The sequence below is a fragment of the Siniperca chuatsi genome, linkage group LG5 (assembly GCF_020085105.1).
Source record: "Siniperca chuatsi isolate FFG_IHB_CAS linkage group LG5, ASM2008510v1, whole genome shotgun sequence".
Classification (NCBI taxonomy): domain Eukaryota; kingdom Metazoa; phylum Chordata; class Actinopteri; order Centrarchiformes; family Sinipercidae; genus Siniperca; species Siniperca chuatsi.
The window spans coordinates 12,270,278-12,292,305 of NC_058046.1; the positions used below are offsets into that span (position 1 = coordinate 12,270,278).

The window sequence follows — 22,028 nt, forward strand, 5'->3', positions numbered from 1 at the left end:
TATTTAGAATTTTTGAGTTGCCTTTTAAAAAGCTACTACTGCTCATGTAAATGTCTGGTACTTAACACCTAAATGGAAGTGATGTAGCCGAAACTTTGGCACACGAGAGAGACATGCAACTTTTTCCTCTCTCATTGTTAATTTTTCCCCTTCCTTTCCTATTTTATATGCATCCCAACACTTTTAGAGTTTATAGTTGACACACATAAAAGTCAGTCACCATCTGTAACATATTTAATGTTTATACTCCAGAGGGGAGAATCACACATCCTACGCATTATAAAACAAAGTCCACAGCCAAACTTTTAATTTTATTTAACACAAAGGTACAATAAAACACTGAAATATGATAAACTGTAGCTTGATAAGATGACTACTGTTAGGTGCAGCAATGATGCCTAATTTTTATTTGCTCAAGGCTAAAAAACACTTAACGGCAAGTGATGAACATAGTTGCCCATCTGGTGCTACTACTAGTTGCTGACAAAGCAGTTAATACCAGATTAAGAACTACTTTTAATAGCTGTGAGATATGTGTAAATGCCTCTGTAATTAAGTTCTTAGGAAAATGCTACTCTGACATTTCTATGTGCACTGAATAGAAAACTATTAAATACTAAATAATCTCAGTAGAAACAGGAAACCCAATGACAGCATTATTGGCTGGGCAAAAACCTAAATCTTACTGAAAACAGGAAGACAACACAAAAACAACAGACAACAGCCAAGGCAACCGTTTCCAAAGCCAAGTCTTCGCTTGAGAAATTTATAGAGCATTGGCAGGACTGTCCACACTCTGACATGACAACGTGTTTCATATCCTTTTCTCCACCAACACACATGGACACAAGTAAATACAGCTCTGCTTTTCAAGTTATTGCGTAATTATCCCCCAGCAAGATGTAGTTCAAGTGTGATGCTTTTAACACAGACCTAGCCAGTTTCAGACAACTCACCTCCAGGCTATAAACCAGGGTCAGTAGCCAGACCTGGTCTAAGTCAAACACCTGGATCTGCTTCCTATCTGTCAGCCTCTTTCCATCTCTCTTGGGGCAAGTGTTCATTCACGGCCAATTAGGATCTGATCAGTGTAACATCAGTGCTGTCCACCACCATAAGAACCATGCGGTACAAGCCAGAAATAGTGGTGGTGGTGAACCAGTGGCCAGGGGGCAGGGGGTTGGAAATTTGAGTAGTGTGTGTGTGTGTGTGTGTGTGTGTGTGTGTGTGTGTGTGTGTGTGGCTTGTGTTGTGCATGCTTGTGGATCTCTTTTGTGCCATGGGGAGGAGGGGTGGAGAAAGAAGGCTGTTGCTTTAAACAAGAATGTGTTCATTTTTAAGAGAGAGGGGGAGGCTCTGAGCTCAATTTGTCTGCTTACTGAAACACTGCTAGAGGATTTTTCATCATTTAAAAGCACCAAGGAGGGGGAGAGAGAGAGGGAGTGAGAGAGAGAGGGAGAGAGGTGCAGTTGAGAGAGACAGCCTCTTAGAGCTGTGAGGCAGAAGTGATGGATTCAGCCCACAGAAAAGTGACAGTCTTCTACTAACGGGCCACAGACAGTACACAACCTGCCCTGGACTCTCACCATTTATCAGGAAACTACCTCCACCATCCAACTAAAGTTACCAGGTGTCTCTTGAAAGTGTTCCAACTTTTTCAAGTGGATTTTGGAACAATCTACTCAATGTCTGCTGAAGAGTTTCTGGCAAGTTAAGCTTCTGTTGGGCTAATGACGGTCTTTTAATAATAGGCTTTAAAAACACCACTACCTCTCCACTGCTGGAATGGACTAAGGTGACAAAGAGTGAGTAACTAGACGGGCAGAGGGCAGAAAGTGGGAGAGGAGGACGCACGGGTGCAGCTTTCACACTTGGGATGACTTTCTACCAGGAGAAACTTCAATCAGCTCTGCCAGGAGGGCAAGGCAACTGAGGGAGCCTCATCAATACGCTACAGTTATCTCGTAAGCATTGTGTAATCTTTGACTTATTTATATATTTATCATCTTTATCGGTTTATTTAACAGGGACAGTGCTCATGTACATTACGTTAATTCAAACATGACTTCCATTCTATTGTCCACGTTAGTAACAAGTAATCTTACAGAGCAAATGATGACCTTTCTTGGTGTGAAACAAGTTGTTAGTGTGCACAGAATCAATGAGCCCAGTGACATTTCTAGCATAACGGGGAAGCAATTATTTTGTCATTTTGTTAAACTGATTGAAGTCAGACTTTGGCTGTTCATTCTCAAGCTGCTTCCCTTTACATAATGAATTTGTTTGATCTTAAATGCAGCAGTCATCATGCAGTATGTTATCTGACTCACTGTTTGGCACCAAAGGGTAATTCTACTTTCTGATGACTAACCAGACAGATGACTCTGATAGACTTGGTCAAGGGGGTTAATTCAGCGCAGAGGGATGCTGGGAAGCGGGTTCTCAAGGCTAAGTGCTTCTTCACTACTGATAACAGATTCAGCGTAAAGGGGTAAAATAAAGGCAAATGGGCAATGAAGAGGGTGTGTAGAAGATGTACAGCAAGATCTCTGTATGATACATGCTGACAGAGGTTTCTTTACTAATATCTAAGTACCATTCACTTCTAAATAAAAAAAAAAATTAAAAAATACAGATTACCTGACAATGTCAAGCAGTCTGCAGCTTCAGGATGTTCCCCTGGGCTCAAGAGGACAGGGAAGCAGGCAGTTGAATCCCGTCTTTGTTTCTGTTGCCAGGGTAGTGTTTGGATAAGGGGGCTTTGAGGTAGAAAGCAGGAACTTATCGAAAAAATTCCCGAGACCCCCTGCCTCCCTGTCTGACTCAGATCACAAGTGAGGTACTGAAGAAGAACGCACCAAGCAGCATGAGACACAGAGCAAAACCTAAATTTGAATAAAAACCTGAACTCTCCTGCTCCATGGAGAGTCAAAATAAATACTGCCCTAAACTATCCAACTGGGCAGGTAGTTTGGGTTAATCATGTCCCACATGTCATGTTACACACTTACGAGGATTACATGCTTGAGGAAAGAATGAGGTCACCCTCAAGGTAATGTAATAGTGCAGATTACCATGAGCAAATTGAATTTGACTGTGATCCAACACATATTGGGTGTCATGCTGGAGACTGCCAGTTCTCAGCAGAGTTGGCGCTAATTTGAACATGCAGCACAAAGCCGTCCTGCAAAGTGTCTGCTTCTTTTTGGCTACTGACAAATTAGGTGTTGTGTAGTTGTGTTGTGATCTCCTGTTGTGGATGATGATGTGATTATGAAGCATTCACACAGAAAGTAGGACACTGGGAATTAATTGGGTCAGTAGCTACAGTATGTCTTATAGGGGCGGCGGGGATAAGGGGAGTAGTGGTCCTGCGTCTAGAGGGTCTAGCTCTCTCCGTCTGCCACCGCCATTGACTCTCCATGTGTGTATGGCAGCTCACTCTAATGAGGTGACGAAGAATGTGAGGAATGCCATGCTCACACTGAAATGAGAGGGGCTGGGGTGAGAGACATTAGCCAGTCTGAGCGAGGCTGCCCACCTTCTAATTAATATGTGCTGAGCATGACCAAAAAGGCTGGAGCACAGCGCTGGTCAGAGACACACTGACCTATCCGCTACACTCGCCTATCACACTTGATTTAACGTTGAGTACAATCCAGAAGGAGGAGTCGTGTAAACACAGACTTACCACTGAAGACAGTAAAACCAAAACATTTTGGTGTGAAGCAGACTTAACCAAGAAATTACCAAAGTTGAGTTGCCAATCAAATTATGAAGAGAGTGGTTATTCACTGCACTTCAGTCATTCGCCTTTAGGCCCTGAGCAGAGTAAACATATGTGACACTTCTCAACACCAGTAAATGACTGCAGCTATTTACCAGTCAATAGCAGCTTGTTAAAGTGAACTGATGTTAGGACAATAATGAGCTGTGGGGGCTGTTAACAGCGAAGGTAGAGGAGGATGCTTTCTGTTGTTTCCTCTGGCAGACTGTGGATGGGTTAATAACAGGCTGTCTCTGTCAGGGCAGATGGGACTGTCTCAGGTCCCTGGGAGACTGCGCCCAGCAAGTGTTATTTGAAAAAAACACATTGACGGAAAAACACTTGCAGACACGCACATACCGCATACACTGACACACAAACACATATTTCATCACAAGCTGCAAACATTTTCCCCTCAGCTTTGAAGTGCAGTGAAGCCTAGAGCAGGAGATTCCGGGCTAACGACGTCCAACATGGGACTCCTCCGCAGCGGGGGCAAATCACACGGCATTTCTCAGAGACAGAGATCATGTTCCAGGGAGAGAAACCGCAGGAGCCACTGGCCAAATACAGTCATCAGCACATTACAAGGGACAGGCTCTAGGCTGCTCTATTATCTTGGTATGGGCCTACTTGTAAGCTATTAGGACTATGTGTCCTCTTTTCGGCATTACAGAGCCACAGAGATACTGACAGGGAATAAAGTGATTTCTTTAGGGCTTCATCTATAAAACTATAAGATCATTTCAGTGATAATTGAAAAGTATTTCTTTGAATGGTCTGAAAAATATTTACATTACAGTTTCTGCATCAATAACCATGTGCTGAGGTGACATCATACAGCCCGACTGTTAGCAGGATTAGTACTATGAAAGACCTCATACTGTGCTGACAGAAGACAGTTTCATGGTAAATTTGAAACAGAAACTACATTCTTCTTTGAGGTTTTTTGGTTTTTAAATCATAGCAGTCATGTTTCAGCCGAGGACTTGCTACTTTAAGGTAGCGATTTAACAAAATACATGGGAGAATCAGACCGTACGTTCTTCTGTACTGTGGGTGATTTTTTTCTGGGCAGGTAAACTATAATATCGAAAAGACTGACAGGTTACACAAGAGTACAGTATGCAAAAGCCCCTTTAAGTTTAAGTAAAAAGAAGTGTTTACACATTCTATTCTAGACAGATAAAGCCAGAAGGGTCGAATGTGCCAAGGGTCATGTTCTTGGAGAGCGCTGCATTTCTCTTCTCCATGTCTCCAACCTAATGTGCTGGCAGCATGCCTGGATTAACAAGACAAAAACATTTCTGCTCTCTTCCCAATTTTGTGCTGAATATTATATGGTAGATTATCTTTCACACAGAGATAAGCTATAACAAAAGTGTAAGGAAAGCACTTGTAAGATTGGCAATACTGACGCAGCTCTTCAAAACCAAGCCAATATAGGCCTCACTATAATGCTTTCTGAATAGACAGGCCCCTTCTGACTCTGGGGAGGTGTTACACAGGACCCCTCTGTAATCCAATATGCAGCAGCTTTCAATTAAGGTGCCCCAGGAGTTCAAGGCCCTGATATCCTAACACAGCAGTTACATTCTCCTCAGCACTCAGTGCCATCCCCTAATAACACCACATCATCTACGAAAACCTGCCTGCACTTATTTTTCTAATAAAAATGTCTACACTTTGAATTCTGGGGCTAACAGTTAAGCAACTCATTCTCATTAACTCTTGAGAAAAGTTATGGGTTTTGCCATAAGGTCCAGTTATGGAGGAAACACAATTTAAGAGAAACTATAATCCAAACAGGGATATTTCTCAGATTTAAAAAAAGAAATGAATACAGAGACAGTTACGTTAATGTTATGTAACATCCCTAATTGGATTATTTTAGAGCATGCTAGATGGTTAAAGTAAGTTTTTAGTCTAACAGTCAAAACCGAAACAGACATGTTCCAAGTGGACACATAAATAATGATTAATTGCTTTTTAGTGTCTAAATGCAACTTATTTCCTTCTTTTGGTAAGGGCTTTGGACAGGACTGATGCAACACAATCAATGTTTAAAACAGTTCCATGAATAGCATCATCTGGTAGTGTCTCAAATTTTCCATAAGCAAAGATGTCCAGGCCTGCAGTAGGGAGCAGATAGGAGTGTTTCTGTGTGTCAAGGACAAGCAGTGGCAGTCGCCCAAAGAGAACCTGAGCCAGCACAGCAAACTAAGCTAAACACACTCCACTAACAGTAATACAATTGACTAAAGAGATCAGCACATCATTAGACAAAAGAAATATTTTTCTTAGGGACAGTGAGGGGATTAGTAACTAATCAAACAGCATGCACTGCATACATTTGATAGTGGAAAGCTGATTTAAACATATCAGGATCAAGGCCAGATGCCTTTAATGAATTACACTTAAGCCATTGGGAAAACAGCAGTGTGTGCTCATGCCAGTAGTGATATGTACAGAGTGGCAACCATGAGATTCTTGATTTATATATTACACATTAATTGAATGCGTTTCCTGTCATGGAAAGTCACGGCAGCCACTGGGGCACTCAACAGAGCAAGTCGACAATTTCCTTTCAGATTTAATCTTTTTCGGTAATCCATATTTTTGGGAGCTGTAATGACCTCCAGCACTGCCTAGGTTGAGATGTGTGTGCACAGGGCTTCTGTGCCTGCCTGCTCCTAGCAGCTAATGGAGGATATGACCAGTGTATCCTAAGGGGCAGTCTTCTTCTGGTCTCAATCAGCATAGCTGTGAAGGACTCCACTGATGCCCAGGCAAATTGAGCATGCAGCCCAATCCTGAGGGCTTTCAATTATAATAGTAAGGAAAAACGTCTCAGAATAGGTATGCTTATACAGTCTTCTACATACTGACTACAAAAGTGAGTCAGTTATGACAGTTTTTTCACTACAATACAATCATGTTCTCCATTTTCTTCCCCATTATCCTCAGGCTTTGGTGAGTTGGACACAAACTCATGGATCCCCCTTCAATGGTCCTGCTGGGTCTCCTTCTTGTTAATGGACTAGCTTATGGTGTCCAGCAGACTCAGGGGAGTCCGTCGGAGAGCAGCCATGGCAGGGACAGGACCCAAGAATTTGAGAGTAGTGAGGATGGTCTAGGAAGAGAGTTTCTCTATGCTGGAAGGAGCAAACGTGCTCCAGCTGACCAGCTGCAGGACAAGTGCTCCTACACTTTCATTGTGCCTCAACAGAAAGTGACCGGAGCCATCTGTGTCAACTCCAAGGAGCCGGAGGCCATGCTGGAGAATCGGGTCAACAAACAGGAGTTAGAGCTGCTAAATGTGGAGCTACAGAAACAGAAGAGGCAGATTGAGACCCTGCAGCAATTGGTAGAGGTGGACGGAGGTATTGTCAACGAGGTCAAGCTTCTGAGGAAGGAGAGCCGAAACATGAACTCCAGAGTCACTCAGCTATACATGCAGCTGCTCCATGAGATCATCAGGAAGAGAGACAATGCCCTAGAATTGGCTCAGATGGAGAACAAGATCTTGAACCAAACTTCTGAGATGCAACAGCTCACCAGTCGATACAAAGATCTCGAGCACAAGTACCAGCACTTGGCTTCTTTGGCCACTAACCAATCAACTCTTATTGTCCTATTGGAGGAGCAGTGCCAGAGTCGCCCTCCCCCTCGTCATGTGCCCGTCCCCCAGCCACGGCCTCAGCCACCTCCACCATCACCACCTCTCAACAAGCCTTACCAGCCACCTGTCCTTCCACGAATTACCAACCCAATCAGCAATGAGATCCAGAGTGACCAGAAATCTCTACCACCTCTTCTTCCAACGATGCCCACTGGCACACACAGCCCCTCCACGACTGACAAGCCCTCTGGTGAGTCTAACAAAGTCCAATCTGAAATTTTAAATAAAAGACATTTGACTCCTCTAAGTTCTATTTTTGATGCATTCTTACCAAACACACCAGTTGCCATCACATACAGTGGTCACAAACAAAGGATTGTGTTTCAATACTGTGAACCTCTTAATCATTAAATCACAGACAACACCAAGTACCCATTCTTCCAGTCATAGCCAATTTAAATACATCCCCCACATTCCCAGAGCAAAGGGCTCTAAGTGAGAACAGAAAGGCTGTTGTCTACAGCCTTTTGAGATGCACATCATCTAATTGCCATGATTCAACCCACACAAAAACACAAAGCATATTAGCAGGGTAAATACATGTGCCTAAATGGATAGCTAGATCCAACCCCAAGGGGCTTCTCAAGTTAGTGAATGATACATTTTTTAAATTGATGTGAAGGGTGTTTTGTGGTATCAGTTGAAGTGAATAGTCTATTGCCTTTTTCTTGAGAGACTTCACTTTTAAAATGGTGGAACAAAAAAAAACAAACCATTCCCAACATGACTACTGGGAGCTTTTTCCATTGGCATTCTGTGCTGCTGCTTGCCATTTTCACTAGGCTGCATATGAACGGTAGCCTTTGTATGGAATGTTTGAAAGGAGGCAAGTAATTTCCTGCCCACAGCCATGCAACTAACACCCCAAAAAGTTGCATAAATCCTTAACACGAACAGAGAGCTCCACACAATGCAGGACTAGAAGGAGGAAGAGAGAGACCTGAAAGAGCAACAGAGAGAAACAGAGAGATGGAGTCTAAGAAAAGGGGGAGGGGTAAAGTACGAACAGAAAGAGATATCGGGAGTCAGTGATGTCATTTGTTCCAGTTGCACCAGGCAAGACTCAGTCATATGTTCCACCAAAGCAGCAGACTTTATCAGGCAGAACAGAGCAGGGCAGGGCAGGGCAGCTCTCTGGCTTGTATCTGCTCAACAGAGACATTCCTGAGAGTAAATGGATGACAGAAAGTGGGCCAAAAGAAAGATATCACCCAGAGTGATGTAATAAAACCAAAAACAAACTTTGTTACTGAGAGAAAAACTTATGGCTATTCATATTATGCGAACACTTTTATGGTTCTATGTTTTGGCATGTCAGCTGAGCAGGACCTCATGACATATGTAACTGTAACTGAAGTGCTATGTTTCTTCTTTCATATAGGCCTACCTCCTCTTTCTTTATATCTCTTGCAAACTGTTGATGCACCCCTTCCCTCACCTCTAACCCTTTGCTTGACCCATTATTCTTTTTTCATTTGTCCCCATTATATTTAAACTCTTTGTAATACAGGCCAGTTGGCAAACCACACACGTGTGAAATCTTGAGAACTTAAACACTTTCACAGCCAATTGAACCAGGGGAGCCAGTTGCCCCATTAGTGTTTTTCCATACTGGGTTAGGAATTTGGGATAAAATCGTAATGGCATACAGGTAAATTAGGTTTCACTGATTTGCACCATAAAATCCAATAAAACAGTATTGACCTTGCACAAAATCTACAAAACATTTTCAGCATGAATTATAATGCTGCAGAATAATGCACGGCCGATGGTGCATAAGTATTGTCTGCTGTGTCCAATTAAGTTGTTTTTTTCAGCTGTAAACAAGAACTACATCTTCATAACATGCTTTAGAGGCTATCCAGTTACTTCACACAACTTATACCAATATGGGAAAAAACTTCAGCAGACTTACTGGCAGAGAAGTGCAGTTTAAGACAAGGATTTACAAGCTGTCTTTAAATTAATTTAGTCTCGGAAATCCTCTCTTCAAAACATGATGTGAGGTCTTAATGTCTATGCCACCACTGAAAATGATGGGTCTGTATGATAAAAAATACAAAAACCTAAGTTAAAGTAAAATAATAATCCTGCACTGTAAAGCATTGCAGATGCTCGAATGTTTTTGCTACTGTTTCATCATTCACTAGTCAGGATTCCCTTTGCCCTCATGCCAGTGTTTCTTTTGGCTGCACAGCCGGCAGCCATTTCCCTTGTGAGAGGAGCAGCCAAAGTCAATTCTACTGTTAAAATGAGAGCTTCTGCTGAAAAATGGGATTCCCTACGGCAGAGTCGAAAAACTCTTTGTCACTATGGCGTTTTCTCCATTTCCCTTCCTTAACTTTTAAAGATACTGTTCACTGGATTTTACATGCTGTAAATGTCTTGTTGTCATCTTTCTGTTTAGGTCCATTTAAGGATTGTCTCCAGGCTCTGGAAGATGGCCACACTGCCAGCGGCATGTACCTGGTGAAGCCAGAGAATGCCAACCGGCTTATGCAGGTGTGGTGTGACCAGAGACATGACCCAGGTGGCTGGACCGTGATCCAGAGGAGGGTGGACGGCTCTGTCAACTTTTTCAGGAACTGGGAGACATACAAGGTGCGACAACCTCACACCAAATCAAGGAACTCATAGTTTGGAGTGAAGCTAGTGGCTTATGTAGGTTGTTTTGACACTAACCAGATGTGAACCAGTAATGAATAGGTAATTGTTAAGCTTTAAAAATGGCTGTAAAAGTCTGATGTAGTACCAGCCTCTGTCACTGCCACAGCCTCATGACTCATTAATTCCAGCAAAATCAGTTGGTCTTTGCAAATGACTTTACACTAAAATAAAAATGTGGGAATATTAGACTTAAATGTCACATTAGTTAGTTGTGTCGGCATTCCTCATAAGAAAATAACCTTTTATTATCAGGTACCCGATAAACAGGGCTGTGTAGAACATAACTTTTTATTCAGGGGAACCCATTTTCTTCATCTTTTGAAAGGAAAATCACTCCAACAGGGAGAAGCAGTTCACTGGTAAACATTTGTTTGCAGGCCAAAACGAGTCCTGAATAAATCTCAGCTTGGGCAACAATGGAGATCTTCCCAAGACTTTTACGAAACCTTTAAACCACATGAGATCAGAAATTACATTTGTACACTCATCAGAAGGGGTGTTTCCATAATTCAAAGCATGTGTGGGGTAGGGAATACCACAAACCAACTTACAACTTACCAACAACTTATTATGACTGGAGCCAGAACAAAGCAGTAAGACAGCATCCAGTATGTCTGATTTCATAGAATATGCACTGTATTCTGCTATGTTTTCAATAACAAAATACGAGTGGAAATCTGGACACCCGATGCAAGCTATAAACTTGACTCAGAGGGTCCATTTATAATAATGTTCCTTGACGATAAACAACCCCATAGAAGAGCGAATTACCTCCAGAACACGAGCAATGACCCTGAATCATTCCACAGATATCCAAACTAACTGTTCAAAGCTTTTCAAAGATCATTCAGAAAGGATTTCATAATCTTACTGATAGCGTTTTTCACTGCACTTCACAGCAAGGTTTTGGCAATATTGATGGCGAGTACTGGCTTGGTCTGGAGAACATCTACTGGCTGACTAACCAGGGAAACTACAAACTACTGGTCACGCTGGAGGACTGGTCTGGCAGGAAGGTGTTTGCAGAGTATGCCAGCTTCAGAGTGGAGCCTGAGGCTGACTTCTACAAACTAAGGGTGGGACGTTACCATGGCAACGCTGGAGACTCCCTCACCTGGCATAACGGCAAACAGTTCACAACACTGGACAGAGACCATGATGCATATACAGGTAAAAACTTATGTTAGAAAAGTATTAAACTGGACAAAGTTTGGCAGCTTAAAACCAATAATGGAAAATATGTGTTCAATGCAAAATGTATGTCTATGCACGCAGCCTTACAGTTTTATTTATTTTTTCGATGTTTCTAGGCAATTGTGCCCATTACCAGAAGGGAGGCTGGTGGTACAACTCTTGTGCCCATTCAAATTTGAATGGAGTTTGGTACAGAGGAGGACACTACCGCAGCCGTTACCAAGATGGAGTCTACTGGGCTGAGTTCAGAGGAGGAGCCTATTCATTAAAGAAAGTGGTCATGATGATCCGTCCAAACCCAAACACCTTCCACTAAGCATTCAAGGAACACATTCCGTACTGTATCTCTCATTAAACAAAAACCTTTACAGCTCCTAAAATCCATGCAAACTTTATCTTTTTTGTTTAATGGAGTGGCACCAGACCAAGACAGATGATGTTGAAAGTGCAATATCAAAACATTAGACCAATATACTGGTACCTCCTGACAATTCAAAGAATATATTCAATTGTCTGTACCTTTTACCTTTTACATATGAAGTAAAGATGTGTTAATTGCTCAGGAGTTCTTTTAAATACACTGTCTTTGATAAAAACAAAAACCCTGCTTAGTTATCAGTAATCTCATTTGATCTGAATGAGAAAGACAATATGAACCTAATTTGACATGAAAAGAACAGATCACAATAATTCAGTTAAGTAGCTTTGAGATACAAACCCAACAATATATATTTAGTATGTATGTAAAGTTTTTTTTTTTGCAGTAACAAGCAAATGAGGTTGACACAGGAAACGTATCCAGTGACTTTTAATTTCATTCTAAATACATTTTTAAAATGTGTAATTTATATGAATGGTAACATTTATTGACTTGTAATACAGGGTTGATATTCTGGCCAGTTTTGTCAATTACAATAAAATATGCTATAAAAATGGTGCCATTTTCTGTTCTAACATAAAACCAAAACTTTTAATACCAATACCTCACATTATTAATGGTCTGTTTATGCAACATTTAATAGATAAGAACAAAAATCAACTCACCACCAAAATTTGAGGAGGTACACTCTCTTCAAAGTCCTGCTTTTTTCCTTAAAAATACTTGTTTTGAAATCTTGAATTGCTTGAACAGGCATCCACCAATTTGCTTGTATGAATCAAGCACTGTATTTACTGTATAAATTGAATGGTTTGTTGATGTCAATAGATCCAACATATTGCGTTTGTACATAAAAGACATTTGTAATATAATGTATTAAAACATGTTATGTCACTATTAAGTTGCAATAAAATATGTACAGCTTGTGTGTTTATCTTTTTTGTGTTGCTTGGTATAAAGCATACTTAGTTTAGTAGCATTTATCCATTTTCCAAAAGTGAAAGTAAGAGCACATATTTGAAAGGGTCTGGCATAACACTGTTATGAACTGTAATGAACATGAATTAAACTTGAATGTGTTGTAGTCATTAAGTGTAATTTGGCTAATAATGTCAATTTCACTAAAAGGTTGACACAGATCTGTCATGACAGTGCTATTGGTGTTATAACAGTTTATTACATAAGACACTGTATTAATTATATCCTTAAAGAGCAACCCCAAAACCCCAGAAATTTGGCTGAAGTGCCTATAACCTGGAAATTCAAAAAATGCCTCTAGAACTAAAAACTATCAACAAAGGTAGCGCTGGGAGGGGGCACAATTTGATAAACCTACAATCAACCAGAGCAAGGAAACGTGTGACGTTATGTAGCGCTGAGCAACGGCGCGGTGCTTGGTCTGTTTTTAAGGAGGAAAAAATGGCGGCCTGGTCACAAACTTTTTCAAATTACAACTAAACAGTACACTAAAATGTGTTTCTGATAACATATAAGGCGGGAAATAGGCAATGCAGTAACAGAATCTGGATCCTCATATTTGATCAGCATTGCCTAGTTTGACAGTTTGATCTGAGTTTCGTGAGCCCGGTGCCTTGCACTGGACAGACCTACAGACTGGAGGCAGGCCCAGACCTACAACAGAGCAGCGAAACGAGTGACATGTGACTTTTGAAATAGGAGGGGGCGGGGCGGGGGGTTGGTAGGTGACGAAAGCTGCAACCATGTACACCTACGTCCAGATCAGCCAATAGCAAGATTCAATTGAAAGAGCTGGGTTTCAACCTGTAGAGGGCAGTAGCTATGCAAATTTATAACACAATATGTAGAATTCAAATACTTTGCACTAAAATGTCAAGATTTGGACCTGAACCCATCAACAACACTATTAAATACCCATATACATTGTTTTTCAGCTGATTCAGCTGGTTTGGTGATTTAGTTACTCTTTAAGAAGCTTCTCAACTCTACCATTTAACTTAAGTGACATTGTTTATCCAATGACATTTAATGACAACAGTCATAAACATTCATAAAATTTAATTCATGTTCATATGTTCAATTTTCATTATTTATGACAGTGCTATGCCAGCATTATGCTTTCCTCTAAACAGGAAAGTTGGACACTATGATTCTGAATGTTAATCCTTTAGATTACTATTTTGGTGGAATTAGCACCCTGTGTTAACATTTCTTTTGTAATACAGATCACACACCTACTATCTCTCTCATGAGAACAAAAAACTATAAACTAGAGATGCACCGATATATCGGCCAAACATCGGTATCAGCCTTGTTGACTGCTACTGGCCTATCGGCAAATAGGATGACATTTGCTGATGGCAGTAGCCGATTTTTATCTGTTGTGTCGCATCAATTTTGCGCCTGCTAAATTATGTGTTACTTGTATTTGTTGTATAGCAGGCTAAGGCTTTTGAAGCAGTTATTTTTCAAAAAAAGATTCTATTTCATGTGAAAGAAGGTTATATTAAATCATTATTATATATTATATTATTGTTTCATAAATTTGCATGATTGAATTTCATTCAAAGATCGTCTAATAAAGGGCTGAATGACTTTAAAACAGTTCAGTTATTTTTTTATAATGAAGATATCTTTGTTTCCCTGGCAACAACAAAGAAACATCGGTATTGGCTATCAGCCAAATTGTTATTTTTAACATCGGTGTTGGCCCAGAATTTCACAGTTGGTGCATCCCTACTATAAACCACAATTATTGTGATTCTTATGCACTTAATTAGCCCCCTGGGGAAACTGTCCTTGCTTTATTAGCTGCCAATATTAGTACTTAGTGGGCTAGCCACTTGCTTTCTTTCATTTATTCGATAGTCTAATAAACACAAAGGTCATTTGCCCATTGCATAATTTTTAATGCTCAACTTCTTGTGGTCAATCCCCCTGAAAGCCTACTCATCGCTCATTTAATCAATACTACATGTGCCTCAATATATTGAAGCATGTAAAAACAAAGCTTATAGGATATAAGCCTCATGATAATAATAATGGGGACAATATCATATATGCAATTTTGGATATTAATCATTAAAATCTTAATTGAGTAAAATTAGGATATATTTTCAATTTTACTGGAAACTATACAGGGTTTGTACTGTGACTAAAACAGGAATCTAAGTAAAACTCAAAATGAATCGTATATATGAACTGTTTGAATTGTTACTTTTTTGTCCACCTGCCACTGTGGCTGGTGGATTTCAAAATCTACCAGCCACATTTTTTTTTTTACCAGCCACTTTCTTGTTTTAACCGGCAGTGTGTAACTGCATGTGAAAAAAATAAAACATCTCTACAATATTCAAGCAATAGGCTATTTTATTTCATAAAGGTAAAAACTTTAACTCTTAAGGAAAATACTGACAGGCTGGCTTTGTAATGTTTCTTTGCAAATGTGTCACAAATAAAGAAACTGTCAGAGGAGTGAATGATAAATGAAAGGATGTTTTGCTGCCTTTTCATCTTTACTAGTTAACATTTGCTAACTACAGATCACTTTTCAAAGGCTACCAGCAGCTACCGGCAACTTTTAAGGTGGAATGTTTTCTTGCATGTTACTTTGAGTTGACGTCGTGAATCAATCAACACACCTTAAATGTGAACCATGGAAGTATAATAAGAACTAGATACAGCACCGCCACTCAGCCTTGCATCCAATTCTTTCCAGTGGCCACTCACGGTATTGCAACGAAAAATTCTCCTGCAGCCCAAAAAGCATTTTCCCCATAGGCCACAATTATAAATAAAATGTCTGTAAAACTGTTGACAGGACACCTCAAATTGCAAAAAAGGTCAAGTATGACTCTTTCTATTATGAATTTTTGATCCATGGAGGTTTTATATTTGTAAAACGTGTAAAACGTTACAATGTAAAGTCTACGGGCTGAACGGGAACTTGCGGGCAGGACCAGCAGGAGAAACACTACTGACTGAAATGTCACAAATCGCTCTGTTATGCTACTTTATTTACACACCACCTTGGCTGGTAGGTTGAGCAAATTCACCCGCATTTGGCGGGTACTAATTTCCAACCCTGTTTTCTGACCAAAAAGTTTGCAATGTGAACATTAGTTCAAAAGATTACTGCTTTGTTCAAAGCTAATCATAGCTTACAGTACGTGGCGCCACCACGCAGCAACCACAGTTTTTTGCAAATGGGCTTTTAATGATGTCCTAATGATTTTTTTTTTGCTTTAATTTGCACTAAAATGTAACAATTTGTATGGAAAACAAAAGTAAACAGTGATATTTTTAAAGTACAGTAACATAAAAAGAAATAAAATGCCATTATGAAAAACTACATTAAGTGTTTTTCTTATCACACAGACTAGGTTATGAGAACTGGTTGCATAAAAACGTGCTGTCTCACAATCAAGCACAGTGTTTGCATATAGAGTCAGCACACCAGGGAATGACAAATGAAATGTGACAGGCTTGTAAAACTAATGCATCCAGCAGTCCCCTCCACTGACAGCAGAAACCACCTTTACTTTACTATGTGTCGATGAGATTTCCAAAGACAGCTGGAAAATGAAGCAAAAATGACTTTACATTGCAATGAACCAAGCTCCATTAATGTCATATTTTGTGACCAGATTTGAGTTGAAGAAGGTTTAGACAGTTTAGAGAGCATTTGAATTCAATTTAGTATGAATTCATGTGACTGACAACTTTAAGGACAATCTGAGATTGTCTAAAGAGACTAATTATCAACAGAGCAAGACGTGACGTGTGTATTTAAATTCCCTCGCTCCGAATAAAACCTAACTTACCATGTTAGCGTTTTGTGCTGCCAAAGTAAAGATGGATGCTTATGTGACAGTAGCCAAAACACTTGTCCTACACTGAACCGACAAACACTGGCTCCTAAAACTGGCTCATAAGTCAAACGCTAAAAAGCTTTCTTCCCCATGACAAAGAGGCTTTGGATTGGACAAAGGAAGACATTCATCACTGTGAATGTCACTCTCGTCAGCTGTGTTTCTATTAAAGATGGATGGGACAGTAAAATGCGCTTTGTACCAATTCTTTCTGTCTTCCCAGATAGGTCAACACTTTTTAATAGCAATTACATCTTTAAAAAAGTTTAAGTCTGCTTTGTCAATTAACCTAATCGTGGTAAAACACAGGACGATGTTTCATCGTCTCCATAAACAGAGATGACAGACTCTTTGGATGCCGTGTATGTCTGAGGACTCACCACGATGGAAAACCTTCAGTAAGGGTGGCCTGTGCAGCCCCCACTCCTCAACCAACATGGAAAACCACGAGCTGACACAGTGCTCACTCAGCACAAAGAGAACCGCATTTCCTGAGCCTTCAAACCTGAACCTTCAAACTGGCCTGTATTGTTGTTTCACATCTGTAAAAGTCCATGTCCTTGTACTTTTAATAGAACCATTTTCACTTTACTGCACAAATAATTCATTGGGTACTTTAACACCACATTTCATGCTTTCACTGCAAGATGTAGGCATCCCCAAGAGACATGCCACATAACTTATAATTCATTGTTAATTATTAAAAGCTATACCAAATATGATAAATTGGAGTAGACATAGACTTGAAAACAATTTAGTCACATTTAAGAACAATATGTGACCCTTGGATAATGGCTATGACTTTGAAATTGAAAATCATTCAGAGCTGATAACTTCCTTGAATTAAAGATTTCAGCACTTGTGTTCAGGATATGTTAATGCTTTGATATCTAGCAGTATGAAAGGACTGCATAGGGGAGGTGACTTTTTCACTGTATCCTTCTCCCATTTTCCAGTGGTTGTGAACCAGGGTCATGCTAAGATCTTTTCATGCAAGTAGCCAATACAACTGTCAAATAAAATTAAATGATAATTATCAATAAAGTGGGTTAATCATAATACACTAGCACTAACTTTTACACATGCATTTAAACAGAATCCTCCTCATCAAAACACATTTTATGCCAACAGCAACCATGAAGTCTCTGCAAAGTGTATCCACATCCATCTTTCTGTCGTAACTTACCACAGACTAAAGACATACTGAGGTACCACAACTATGCTATCGGTTCAGTGTCTGGATCACTTCTCTGTCTCTGTCACATCTAAGTAATGGAGCATTCCACTGAGGTGACACAACTCTGACTTGAGCACAACCTATTATTGTCATTGTCACACTGCAAGTCAGCAAAAACACAACTCTTAACACAATGGAAGTGAGATAAAATGCTGCGCAATAAAAAGGTAACCAACATCTTTTTCCAAGTCATTTATTCAAACGACTCCCCATTGCTGCTGTAAAGTTATTGTGATGCATATGGGAGTTATTAAGAGATGCTTAAAAATAGAAACACATAATAATGTGGTAAAGCTTCTCTTTGGGAGAATAGTCACTTCATTGTTTATTACTTACATAGTGGAACTATTGAATTCTGTTTTTCCAAGAGCTCAGCATTTGAACTGATTTCCAACTGTGGAGATGTGCAGATTTGCTTATAGCTTTACAGCCACATGCCATGACCACTGTTTCATGTTGTTCCAAAACATCTGTGAGTTCTCTGCAGGGAACTTACAGGAAATCTCTTAGGGATCGACAAGAGGAATTTTCCTTAGCACAATGGAAATTTTATTTTGTAAGGTATTACTGTGGTTATTCCAGTGTTGCAGTATTTCACTGCTTCAAAAACACTTTATTAGCGAGGTATCTTCACTGTTAGACAAAAGACAAAAATCTCTCACAGTATATGTAATACATTATCCTTGTGAACTGGACAGCAATAGTTCAATTTGGTACATGTGACATGTTTTTCCATGTGCAGCCTGTGACCTTTAAGAGCCAAACTCTGTTCGCTCTGCATTTTCAGCCCACAGCTCTTTTTTTATCAATAATTGCACACAGACGCAGGACACAAAGGCACACATACAAACTTCATTGTTATCTGGCATTAGTTTGATAAATCCATTAGAAAAACAATTTCAGGCAGTTAAGGGAAATCAATTTTTGGCTGCAACCAAAAATGATCATACAAGTGTGCCAAAATCTTCAAATACTACACAAAACTGATATTTGAATCATGCTGCAGGTAAGTATTATCAGTATGTATCTATGTAAGAGCAGACCAGAGACCATCTCCTAGAAAACATGGAAAGGCTAGGATCAGCACTTAAAACATTCACCAATGCATGTCTGTCTTAAAAGACTAAAATGACATTTACTATAAGTTGAAAGGTGACAACTGTAATAAATAATAAGATAATATTCTTGTCAAATCTATAAAATTCTCAAAAACACAACAAAAAAATGAACATGATTACTTCTTGCTGCTAATGAATTGTTACTACTTACTGTTAATGCATGATCTATACTGTAATCAAGCTGTGGTCTAACAAAAGAAACAGCAGTACACCATGAGCCTCTAAACTATTACTCGATTGTTAGGCAAAATGACTGGGGCACGGATCAACTGCAGTACAACAGACTGACTCAGTTTTAATGAAGGAAAATATGAACAACATGAAAAGGCTTATATTGGGAAAAGGAGTGGTTTCTCAGAATCTGACAGATGTTCCTCTTTTTCAGGGTTTTGGTTAATATGTCATGCCAACTCAGCAACTCTACTATGCTTTTTCCTCATCCAGGTAAGTTCACTTAATTGTAGGTGTTACACTGTGGGGTGATATATAATTCACTTATGGAAATACGGACTTAATTTATTACCATACTCTATGCTAATAGTTGCTAGTAGATAACTAAAATACCAGCATTAGAAAGAATGGTGGCATCTTGGCATGGAGGACCACAAGTGTCACGGAAATAGTAAAAAGGATTTAAAGAAATATTTTCACAAGCTAACATACCGCCATAACTAAAAACTCTAGCCAAACACATCTAAGCATTGTATGTTGCTCCTAAATGAGCATGGCTACATCGTGTGATGATAATGTTAGCTGTGCATATTACCGTCAATAGGGTGTCGTGCCAGGGTGAGTGTTTGAGAGTTGAGGGTGTCTCCACTGGTGCAACACTCTCTTGAGGATCGACGCTCCATTTCACTGGCAATGTCCCTTAAAATTCTTGATATATCAGTGTTGCACATTAACTTGCTTCCAGTTGTATATCACCAGTGGACAATGCAGCACGTTGTCCACTGGTGATACACTGGCAGGGTGTGAACATCATTTCACAAGCTCAAAATATTAATGAGAACTTATATGCTTCCATAGATCTCTAACCAATCAGAGAGCTTGTTACATCCCATGGCTAAATTGTATTGTTTTACCTCATTTTACCAGCGCAAGGCCCAAAGTATCACGGAAAGGCTAAATGGAGAGGCTAAAAGGAGAAGTTAAATGATTAAGCAAATCAAATAGCTAATAGGAAAAGCAGCGGGGAAATGGAAATGCAAATGACACTATTAAATGCCTGATTAAAATCTGCATTTCTAATTCAATTTGTGAATCCAGTTAGGCCTATATATTTATTTTTTTAAACTACATTTTCAAATAGATTTTTAAATTCCATTATGTATTTATGAATGTATTAATGTATTTTTAAATTATGTACTCATTCACTCTTTTATGTAGTTTTTGTAAATCCCTTTTTAAATGTGAACTAGGCCTTTGATTGATTCATCAAATTTTAATTTGTAAATTCATTTTATAATTCCTCTTTTTATTGCCCATTAAAATATCAAATAATTAATTACTTTGTAATCAAATGCATTAATGCCTATTTTTACTGTACAATTAGTTATTAATTAATGAAATCCTTTTTACTATTTCCGTGATACTTTTGGTCCTCTATATATTAGCAATGACTTGTTTTAAATGTTAGCTTTTTTAAATAAAACATTATAAACTCACTAAACTGATGCGGAAAGGTTTGCTTTTGGAAACCATTTCAGGTGAGCCTCCGCATATTCATTCATTACTGCACAGTGTTTTTCTTCTTGAGGAGATCCCGGTAACTTACATAGGCCTACTTGTGTTTTTCTGAATGAATTGTACAAACAAACAACAAATGTTACTCATTTAAGATTTAGCTTTAGAGTGGCTACACATTAAAACTCATTTCAGCTAAGTGCATTCATTTGCTGTATTACTTTAGTTGGAATATAAAAACAAATTATTCCATGGTCAACAGATGTATTCTGTATGTGTTCTGGTTACTTTTTAGTTAATTTGTAGGTACAGACATAGTAAAAAGGTGAAAAAATACTGTGCCAAAACATTAATTTATGCCACATTTGTTTTTTAATTAAGAACCTATGGTATTCAAGCTTAGTGCTCTGTAATCTTTTCAGCCCCTCTCTACTCAAGCCCCAAAACACTGTTATAAAAACATTCATACAGGTAAATCATTCATTTTGTAAGCTGAAAACCTAGTTTTTCGTCACAGCTGGTGTAACAATTGCTATCAGGCAAACGTGCAGTCTTCCTCATGGGTCTTCCTGCTATCTTTAGTTTAACAGCAGTCATTTTGACTTGTCATGGCAGGAAAAGCACATGTGTTACTAATAACATTAACAATGTTTCCGTTGTATTTAAGTGTCTCAGTAAACCATGACATTGAGTCAGCATGCACAATACCAGGACCTTGATAATGAAGCAGCCAAATCATTCATTTTATAATTTACACCCGTTACACGTCAAAATGCCAAAGGCCTACTGGAAGCAAGCAGAGCCTGGCATTTTTAGGACAAATACCCCTGTATTTGTCACTAGACACTATTACAAATACCTGAGCAATACAGTAAAAGCCTGGTATTTTTATTCACATAGCCTATTACATACAGCTACCAAGAAGTGTTAAACTATTTAAACTGTAGCGAAGTTAGCAAATATTAGATAGGCCTATCTTTGAACAGTTAAGGTTGTACCACTTTTGTCGCAAAGTGGTACAACACACAATGACAGTTAATAATGTGGACCTGAGCAACTATTTCAACATTAACATAAGTTAAGTTCAGCCGTTAGCGAACTATACAGTAACTTACTTACCTTGCGTTACATGTGCTTGGTATCCTATCAGCAGCGTCACTTTAAACCAAACAAACCAATTTTGTCAAGCCACACCAGCTTAGTTAACAACCACGTTAGTTAACAAGCAGCTAAATGCGCAGATACTTAACGTTATTCATTTTCCCGTTTAGTTGTTTAAAACGAACAAAGTATGGCCAACATTCAGCTGCTACTAAGAGATAAATGCTACCTTACCTGCTAGCTGTTGTGCTTGTTGGCTTCATTTTCATTACCACACTGCCCTGCAGCCATCTCACGCACGCGGGGGGACTGTGGTGCTGAGTCAGGCCAACAGGTCATATGTTAACT

The 22,028-nt window shown here is 39.3% G+C and overlaps 1 protein-coding gene across 1 annotated transcript; it reads left to right on the forward strand.

Annotated features, from left to right (window-relative positions):
* Window positions 1-1,299: 1,299 nt before the first annotated feature.
* On the forward strand, window positions 1,300-12,614 carry angptl2b (angiopoietin-like 2b). Its single transcript, XM_044196231.1, has 5 exons — window positions 1,300-1,964; window positions 6,734-7,638; window positions 9,856-10,049; window positions 11,015-11,285; window positions 11,426-12,614. The coding sequence occupies exons 2-5, from the start codon at window positions 6,759-6,761 to the stop codon at window positions 11,623-11,625; spliced, it is 1,545 nt and encodes a 514-aa protein (XP_044052166.1). The 5' UTR covers window positions 1,300-1,964; window positions 6,734-6,758; the 3' UTR covers window positions 11,626-12,614.
* Window positions 12,615-22,028: the final 9,414 nt, after the last annotated feature.